General features: G+C 32.7%; 1 protein-coding gene across 2 annotated transcripts; it reads left to right on the top strand.

Moving 5' to 3' along the window:
- The first annotated feature begins 8,362 nt into the window (after window positions 1-8,362).
- On the top strand, window positions 8,363-10,673 carry LOC127263330 (uncharacterized). 2 transcript variants are annotated; one of them, XM_051292307.1, is made up of 2 exons: window positions 8,363-9,068; window positions 10,250-10,673. In XM_051292307.1, exon 1 carries the CDS (start codon window positions 8,483-8,485, stop codon window positions 9,065-9,067), a length of 585 nt encoding a protein of 194 aa, XP_051148264.1. In that variant the 5' UTR covers window positions 8,363-8,482; the 3' UTR covers window position 9,068; window positions 10,250-10,673. The 2 variants fall into 2 exon arrangements, with proteins under 2 accessions (XP_051148264.1, XP_051148263.1); XM_051292306.1 differs by having other exon boundaries at window positions 8,368-9,068; window positions 10,596-10,673.

Below are 10,673 nucleotides of genomic sequence, written 5' to 3'. Positions count from 1 at the left end.
AAATATTATTTAGATGCCACTTTTAGTACATGTTTTAAAAGATTTTAGAAATGCACGGTTATTCGGCCCTAATTCTAAATTATACTTCATCCGTCCGACTCTAAGAGTCATATATACATTTTGTTTCATTGTACTTAACATTAAAAATATTATTATATTTATATAATTTTTTGTACAAATGTCATTATATTAGTATTATAAGACACTAATAGAGGTATTTTTACTTCTTTTCTTAATTTGTACTACATTTTGATATATTTAAAGACGGACAGAGGGAGTATATAAAAATGAAAAAAAGCCAGTACTTGATCGAAGAATTTTTTGAGAGATTTAAAAATATCTTTTAAGAAACAAAAAATGATATATGTATAAAATGAAAATAGTATCGTGCGTGTTCGTGTAGTAACTCTAAAAAACTTCGTCAAAAATAAAAAATCTCTTTAACAAGTGAGTGTCCGGGTCGAACTCAAATAATATGCGAATATCCTATATTTAATTAGAAAAAAAAGTGCAATGACTTAATGCAATCGAAGAGATTGAAAAGATAAATTACAAAAATTAAATCTAATTAAAAAACGACAAAATATGCGTATCTCGAAAAGGATGAAGCGAGGCGTTTGTGTCTGACTTTTGCGTTCCTTAATGACTAGATTTCCATAGATGAAATGAGCGGGATGACGATGGCATGATAGCGAAAAATTTATGTATAATTGCAGGGCGGGTCGGAGAAATGAGCGTGATCGTATTTGCTCGCTTAAGCCGATTCTCGACTCGGTTGATGCTTGACCTTAGAGTATTTACAACGAGGCTTCAGCGACACCCGGCGAAGAACATTATAAGCAAGAAACTCTACTGTCACTAGAAATTTTTGTAACCCAATAGACCACCGTCTATGCCCCAAAAAATATTCTTCCAACCGTTCCGCTAGTGGCTCTACCCCTCTGATACATCTCTTTAATCGGAATCGAATTCAAAACAACAACTAAGCAGGTCGACAAGGCTCCCACATACTTAGCTATGTTGAACTACCCGGAATCTGTTTGTGATGCGAAACAGGGCTGAAATAGTCAATTCTTCTATCGCTCTTCCGCAACCTTGTCGAAATCTAACTTGAACAATTCAAATCGAAAATGGAATTTTTGGGTGAAGGTGAGGTGGATAAGTATGATAGGAATTTTACTAGCTAAAATAACATGCTAGAATTAAAAGAAAATGAGGAGGAATTCAGTTTTCTCGCAACACAAAATCGAAAATTCCGTATTATTAAACTAAATAAAAATATGGGAGAAAAGAAATGAAGAAAAATGAAGTGTATGAAATGTATATTATTGTATATATATGTGTATGTATGGTATATATGGTTTAATTAGATAGGATATTTATAGGGGAAAAAAGCTTCTAGAAACTTCACGATTACAATCGTCCAAAAATAACTACTTCTAAAAGTAACTATTAATTACCTCTAAAAATAATCATTAATAATTTAATTATTAACTTACTAATAACTACTTATTTTCTAGAAGGATCTAGAATAAAAAAAATACACAAAATAGCCAAAAATTGGCTAAAAAGTAGTGCTGAAATTTAATTAAGGGAGCTGGGATAGTGCAGTAAATGCAGGAGCTGAGGGAGCCTGGGCAATAAATAGAGCAGTAATTGCTGCACAGAATTAATGTAGCCACTGCTCATGAATTCCGTGTGGCCGCCGCTCGCTTTCCATGCCCGTGCACTTCTATGCAGTTGTCGCTCATGGAGTCCGTGTCAACCGTCGCTTCGCTCACTTTTGTGCATGGCCTTTCGCGCTCATTAATTCAGCCGCCATCGCTTTCCGCACGGCCGTCATCGCTTTCCGTGTGGCCATCATCGCTTTCCGCACCAGCCGCCGCTCAGATTCCGGGCTCGCTCACTTTTCTGCAGCCGCCGCTCGCTCACTTTTGTGCAGTCTCCGTTTAGATTCCGCGCCAGCCGCCGCTTAAATTCCGCGCTCGCTCGCTTTCCGCGCGGCCGCTGCTTGAATTCCACGGAGCGGTTGACTTTGTCTTTCACGCATTGATTTTTCTGCGTTGACCGTTGATTTTTGTTGATTTTCGCGCCGGTGACTGTTTTTTCACTCATGAAACCATTTTTTCGCTTTTTAAAACCAGTTTTGAACTCTCAAACCATTTTTCATTTCACATGTATAAAGAATAAACACCTTATAAATATTTATTTAAATAAATAATAAATTAATTTAGCCAAAATTAAATACTTAAATAGCACATAAATAATGCAAAAAATATAATTTAAGAAACACATCAATTAATTTAATTTATACACCAAAATAATTATAAATTACACTTAAAAATTAATAAATTAATATTATACAAACAAGATGAAATGAATACAATTATTAAAATAAATTAACATAAATAATACCAAAATTTGACATAAATAAATAAATATAAGCTATAAAATATGAAAAAATCAAAAGCTATCAGTATTGTTATACAACAAATCAATATGTCAACAAATACATCGTCAGTTGTTGGATGCTTCCTGAAAAATTGTGTGTCATACCTCGTTACAAACACGTTATATATATATATATCTATTTGTGTATGTATGTATGAGAGAAAAGAAGACATGATTCAGAATTCAATTTATTGTCCATTCCTGTCTCTCTATCTCGTCTCCCTATCTCCGTTTAATATATTTACCTATTTATATATATATATATATATTACATATATACCTACATATTATATACACTTATACATTGCATAGTATAACATATATTTATATACCATATAAAGATATATATATATACCTACAAGTACTGATTAATAGTATGGATAATTAATATTTATATTTGTTATTCCGATAATTATATTTATAACACGTTATCAGCATGATTGATTTTCCACCAACGCTACATTTTGTATGGTAAGCAAGGTAGGTATATCAATATATCAATATGATTATTATTACTAATATTGCAATACATAAATTTATATCACTTGTCAAATTTGGCAAGAATTACCCGCCATGGCCATGAATGCATAATCGCGTCTGGAATTCATGGGTCTTGATGAAAAATTATTAAAGGCAATAATGCCTACATTTAAAGCCGAATTAAAGAAATGATATTTTTTCGACGTCATATTGATGAAGGATTAAAAAAATGGAATATCTCCCGATTAATAATCATCTTAACTTGTGGAATAAATAAATATACGATCACTTGAAGTTAATCGTGCTGCCAACGTTCGTAGCAAATGGCAAACTTGAAGTTGCAAAACTTCAAAACAATTGAATATAAACATATTTCTTGAACACTCTGAAGCTGTCAAGTGATTATTTATTTATAGCTTTATTACTTTCTGCACCATTTTTATTTTTTGTAATCTCCCAATTTTATAGTCCATAAACAATACTAATATATTTTTTCCCTTTTGTTTTATTGTGAAAAGGATATGGATGTTATGTGTCAAAATACATATTATAAAGAGGACAATATTTACTTAATTGATAGTGCGATTACGCACACGATATTGAAATACAAAAAGTATTTCTCTCACCTGAAGTTGAGAAAATCAAAAGTCAGCATAATAAGTGGCAATGTGACAATTGAAGGCTCCGGAAAAGCCCTTTCTCCAAAGGAATCGGACTTGAGATACAAAATGCATTGTTCTTGAGCAAAGCTCAAAGAAACTTACTGAGTTTCATTGATATTCGTAGAAGCGGATATCATATTGAAATAATGAACGAGACAAATAATAAATATTTAGTGATTACAAAAATCATCAACGTAAATAAGTGTGCAATTGAAAAATTGTCATCATTGTCCTCTGACTTGTATTATGCCAAATATTGCACCACATCAATGTACAAAAATAGGTCCCCAACGTCGTTTGGAAATTTATGTCGGGTAAAAATCACCGTCGATAATTAAATACCTTGAACCACTGACGGATGATTTGTTTGTTACACAATTTGCATATTGTCATTTTGACGACACAAATTTTCCGATATTAGGGCCAGAATAGAATCAACTGAAAAAGGAAATTTCTTGGAAAATATTATGAATTTCTTGGATCCTTGTTTATGACAGTGTGATTAGAAGTAAAAAGAATTTTACATTTGCAACAAATTGCAAATAAGTTATCGGATGCATTTAGTGACTCCAGCAGAGTCACTACGTCGTATATTCCTGCAGCAAATGCACCGGCAAAAATAACTGTCCCAGATGGACAAATAAAAAGTGCCAATGAATCCTCTGCGCACTTGAAGCATGGCAGATTTGTGGGTTTCAAGGATAAAAATCCCCGAAAGAAAAGAGTATTGATTGATGATTCAATCCCTCAAACAATTTGTATTGACAAAGAACAAATCTTTGAAGATGGTGTTCCTAAAGAGCCTATCTCATAAGAAAATAAAGTTATTGAGAATCCAATTAACTTCATCGCTACAAAGAGAAGTTGAAGCCAAAAGGAAACCATTAGTGATAATGCTTTTGCATATAACGTGACACTTGATATAATGAAAAATGACGAGGATCTTGAACCGACATTAGTTGATGAATATCGGAAAAGAAACAATTGGAAAAAATGAAAAGATGCTATCCAATTTCAATTAGATTCACTAGTTAAAAGAAATATCTTTGGACCTATAATTCAAACACCAGAAGATGTTAAGTCAATTGAGTGCAAATAAGTATTTGTGAGGAAAAAAAAAATGAAGACAATAAAATTGTTCAATACAAAGAGAGGCTTGTAGATCAATGATTCTCACAAAGACCTGAGTTTGATTATGATGAAACATATTCTCCAGTTATGGATAGTATCACATTTAGATACCTTATAAGCCTAGCAATGCATGAAAAACTTTATGCGCCTCATGGACGTAGTCACTGTTTACCTGTATGGTTCACTGGAGAATGATATTTATATAAAAATTCTTGAACAATATGACATGCCTGAAGCATGCAAATCAAATCCCAAAGAATGTTCCATTAAAGTATAAAAGTCTCTGTATGGACTCAAATAGTCTGGACGCATGTAATATAACCGCCTCACTGAGTGTTTAACCAAAGAAGGTTACACTAACGATCCAATATGTCAATGTGTTTTCATAAAGAAAAATGAGCCAAAATTTATGATCACTGCAGTATATATTGATGATCTCAATATTATTGGGACTCCTGAAAAGCTCCAATTAACCGTGGAATATTTGAAAAAGGAATTTGAGTTCAAAGACTTTGGAAAGACAAAGTTTTGTCTTGGTCAACAAATTAAATATGTGGATAATGGAATATTCATCCACCAAACCGCTTATACCAAAAATTGTATTAAAGCGATTTTATATGGATAAAACACATTCATTGAGTACCCCAACGATCGTCAGGTCACTTGATCCTAACAATGATCCATTTAGACCAAAAGAAGATGATGAAGAGATACTTGGTCCTAAAGTACCATATCTCAGTAGAATAGGTGAACTCATGTACCTAACAAATAGCACAAGACCAGATATTGCATTTTAATTAAATTTATTGGCAAAATTAAGTTCATCTCCTACATAACGACATTAGAATGGGATCAAACATGTTTTGCGCTATCTTCAACGGACGAGTGATCTTGGCCTATTTTATCTGAATAATTCTCGACACGAGTTATTAGGCTATGCCGATGCTGGGTATTTTTCTGACCCACATAAAGTAAAATCGCAAACCGGCTATATATTTACATATGGTGATACTATGATCTCTTGGAGATCCACCAAACATATAATAACCGCCACATCATCAAATCATGCCGAAGTATTGTCTATTCATGAAGCCATTCGAGAATTTGTTAGGATGAGGTCAATGACCCCTCATATTCGAAAGAATTGTGGGTTAATGTCTGAAAATAAAAATCCCCAACAATCATATATGAAGACAATGCAGCTTGCAATTGCTCAATTGGCTGTTTAAAAAATTAACAAAGAATTAAAATACTTATAAAAATCATTTGTATAAAATCATGACTCCAAAAGAAAAAAAAAATAGATTGCATAAAAAAAATATATACAGTTATGAATATAAACACAAAATTACAAATATATCATAAAAAATTAAAAAATATATATTTGCATAAAATCATATAGATATTATGATCCATAATATAAAAAACCTAAATTTATCGCAATGAAGAAGTATAAAATGAGTTAAATCTAAGTATGATGCTATAGAAGGAAAAGTGAAAATAAGAGATAATATACGAAAAACTATCCATGCAGTTTGTTATGAGATTACAAATTCTATAAAATTCAAAATATAAATAACAATGATCCCTTTAAAAAACTCTAGGTAGTTAATGACAAAACTAATCTTTAATAAAAAAAAAATCATACAAAGTGAATGACAAATTAACTCCTTAACAAACATATACAAAACAAAGAGTGTCGAACATTCGCGAATATGACTTATGTTCATTCATTAATAAAATAATCTAATATTTTTGTTCGAGCTTGGATCGATTAACCTAACGAATCAGCTAATAACAATCACAAACAAGCTGAACCAAGCTTTATTCACAAATTGTTTGTTCATTTTTCAGCTCTAGTGTTACTAATATTTTTAGTTTTGCCTCTTTCGGTCTTAATTGTTCAATTTTATTTTACCTATCTGGTGGTGTATATTGTTTTGCTATTTTCTTTGTTGATTGAATGAATACACTTGGCTTTTTATTTGTGCTTGGTTGAGGGGGAGGATCTTAGTCCTAGAAATTGATAAAATTGAAACACTTTGTAGTGCTGTTGATATTTTCACTTTAAGTTGGTAAACATCAACTAAAAGAGCAAGATTGTTGATAGTGAATTGTATTTATTTATTTTTTCGTAAGTATGCCCATTTGTCATGAGTCCAACTGAATAGGCACATATGGAAACAGTCCAAATTGATCATATGATGATGACCCAAGCGTAAAATTCGAGATAAATCTTTTGAATTTATCCCTCAACAAACTCACTTTTATGTTGACACTTGGAGCAAATTGCTTGGACAATCTTATAAAAAGAACCTTGTATGTATTTTTTATGTAATTTTTGAGACAAATTGATGGTCGATAAGACTTATCGGTGGAAGATACCGAGTTGAATGATTAAATCTTCCTAGGAAGCTTTTGAGCTAAAAATATCATGTTCGGGATAGTTCATCTGATCCAAGAAAATGGCTGAATGATGATATAATCACATCATCCTAATGCAAAATGAATTACTCAAACACTTTATACTGCTTGCTTACTGGAGAAATCATTTGATGCCTGAAAATAAGGTTGAAATTCACTATTTCAAGCTTCTAAAATGGTGACTCAAGAAATATGATATGAAACTTGGTAGACATCTCTTTAGAAGAAGTTTACAATAACTATGGATTTACATATGTATTTATTATTTTGGAATTAGTCATTGTAGAAATTGATTTGAGATGTACATTACTGTAAATATCCATTAAAGTTTTAGTGATCAAACTTGGATTGGAACCCCGCGATGTCCACCAAGTTGAAGGCTGAATTGAATTAATTATTTTTGTGTGCTTTGTCTGTCCGTTATAAGTATGCATAAATAGTTTTAAAATATTTTTGAACAACATATTCAGATTTTAATAATTGATATATTTTAAGTTTAAAACTAATATTATTAATTGGTTGCTAGAAGATTAAAGTATTTGAAATTAACAGATATAAAAAAAATATAATTATATAAAATTAAATATAACTAAAAATTGAATTCGCTATTGCAAGCGCTGATGTTAAGCAGGGACAAAATCATAACATTATGTAATTTTTATATTTTTGTAAAATTTAAAGGTATGTTTATTTTGTGAAATAGTTTGAATATATTTTATTTTTTACATAATATAAAAATAACGAATATACGTAATATATTGTTTTTTCTTGGAAAATTTGTTTCTATTTTTCACAAAAAAAAGAAACATTAGTTTTGTAATGATTGAAAGTGTGTTTGTTTTGTACGTTGACTTTGAAATATTTTTTTATGTTATATATTGTGTATAAATATATAATATTTATATATATATTATATTTTTCTATAATATTAATTAAAAAATATAGTATATAAATTTTTTTATTGAGTAAACCAATTTTAATTTTTTTTAATATTTATTAGTTCCTATTAGATTAAGATGTTTGGAAGGTTTATAATGTAATTTTTTAAAAAATTTTAACTAGTCTAAATTTTTTTCTAATTTATTCCTTATGGTTTGTGAATTACAATCGGATTTGGCCTCAGGCAAAATCCACCGAATCGGAGCAGTAAACTTCTCATCACCGGTTCCGGTTTGAATCGGCCGGTTCGAAACCAATTTAGCAAGTCTACAGTCATCATCGTCTTCTATATCACGAATCAACCCTAGCACAACTTGCTGCTTTGAGCTCTCTCTCGTATCAATCATACCTTCCGTCCCGCTATAGATTTGTACAATATAAGTACATTTTTCGCAATGAGACGTCAGTTTTATCGGTTGATTTCTCATTCCCTCGAATATCTCCCGAAACCAATTACAGCACCCCTTCCAATGGAAACCGCAGTGAGGAGGGACCCTAATTGGATTCGAAATTTCTCAGCCTCAGTTCAGGAATCCAAGCCTGCTGGCCCTTCCGCACGCGTAATGGAAATCGCCGATGAACTCTCCTCTCTGACTTTGCTTGAAATCTCGGATTTAACTGAAGAGTTGAGGAAGAAAATGGGGATAGAGGAAATGCCGATGATGGCAGTGATGATGCCCGGTATGGGCTTCGCGTCGGGAATGGCTAAGGGGAAAGGCGGCAGCGCCGGAGGTGCGGCAAAGGAAGAGGAGAAGAAGGAGAAGACGGCCTTTGATTTGAAGCTGGACGGAGGGTTTGATGCAGCTGCTAAAATCAAGATTATTAAGGAAGTAAGAGCTTGTACTGATTTGGGTCTGAAGGAGGCTAAGGATTTGGTTGAGAAGGCGCCGACATTGTTGAAGAAGGGCGTGTCTAAGGAGGAGGCGGAGAAAATTATCGAGAAGTTGAAGGGGGTCGGGGCCAAAGTGGTCATGGAATAAGGTATTTAAAGCTAATGATTTTGGGATTTGGACTTGAAATTGTTACTGAAATGAGTTGAACTTTTGTTTGCAATTACTTATTTGATCTCTTCTTGGAGCTTTTTTTCGGAATTTCTTCTGAATGTGTGCTTGAGATGACTATCCATTATTATTATTCTAGTGGACTGCTTGCTTATATATGTTGCTGCTATGGAAAGCAGAGCCTTTAATTTGTCCTAAATTATCTGGTGGAGTCTCTTTATGTTGTTATTTTTGTTGCCTTTGTGCTGCTCCCATAACATTTTCTGAGATTGGTTTGGTGAGGTTTTTATGCGTACATAACTGTGGCAGTGTAAAGTTGAACCTCTGTCTGATAAACGGCCATGTTGTAGGTTATGAAAGCCATATTCTTAAAGAATTAACATTACTGCGGTCATTGTTTAGGGACATTCCATTAAACTTAGATTGTTGGACTCACTGTTTCGTCGCATCACTTCACTAATTATTGATCCTTTTTGGTATCTTCCCATGCCCTGAGTTCGAGTTATTCTCTGACATTCATGTTTCAGGACCCTCAACAGTTGGTTACTGATTTTAAGCCTTCAATTCATGTATTGAATTGTTGATTGGGCATTGATTGACCTAGTTTTATATTTATTCAATTTAATGGCTTATTGTTAGAATGCATCTTGAGTGGAACAATATCTATTTGGTAAAAACCTTAGTAGGAAGATACAACCTAGAACATTTTGTTACATCATCTTTGGGTTTGCAGGGACATATAGAAACCCAGCATATGCACTATTGAACTATTGGGGGTTTTTGTCTTTGTTTCCCCATGTTCTTTAATCTTTTGGTTATGTGGCGTTTGACTGGTGTTTCTACCTTTTGGATCTCTATATGCACTTCGATGGAAAATAATATGCACATCTAATTTTCAGGAGCTTCGCAGCCAATATGCACTTAAAATGACTTTAAATATAAATTAAATATGCAGTGCTATTCTTTTTTTTTTTTTTTCCAAAATCTGATTATCCCTTCGGTTATATCTGGATTTAATTTTTCTTGACATCCCTATATTTCTTTTACGAGTCATTCCGTATGGAAGAACTTAGAAACACCACGTTCTAATTACTGAACAAATGCAATCATGACCTTTTAATTTTGGCAACTTTAGTTATCAACCACCATGTATTGTGGCAGGTCCTTGAATGAACCTTGGAGTCACTGATCAACTTATGACAAACAGCTTCTTAACTTTAGATATCCTACGGACTTGTGGAGGAAAAAAGGGAACCTAGAGTATACATAGAGCTTCCACCGGATTTCTTGATGTTGCATTCATCCAAATATTGTCTGAACTCAAATCTTACTGATGCTTGATTATGCATACAATGTTGCAATCAATCTGACCTCCCTGCTGAACAGTTCTAAAAGTTGTTAGTTGTGAATTATCCATGGATTGCACTTTCTGAAGATCTCATAATTCATTTGCAAACCAGCCTTAATAAGTGTTGGTATTTAATTAAACTTTGTTCTGTACTGGCAGCCATTTATGCTGCAACAACTGTAGAGCTACTGGACCATGGCATTTAAAGACGCGAAACTGGTAATGTGAAGATGTCAA

This window comes from Andrographis paniculata, unplaced genomic scaffold (genome assembly GCF_009805555.1).
Source record: "Andrographis paniculata isolate CXL003 unplaced genomic scaffold, ASM980555v1 Contig69END, whole genome shotgun sequence".
In the NCBI taxonomy this organism is placed as follows: Eukaryota; Viridiplantae; Streptophyta; class Magnoliopsida; order Lamiales; family Acanthaceae; genus Andrographis; species Andrographis paniculata.
Note: the sequence above shows the minus strand (reverse complement) of the source record. Positions and strands in the feature narration are given on the sequence as shown.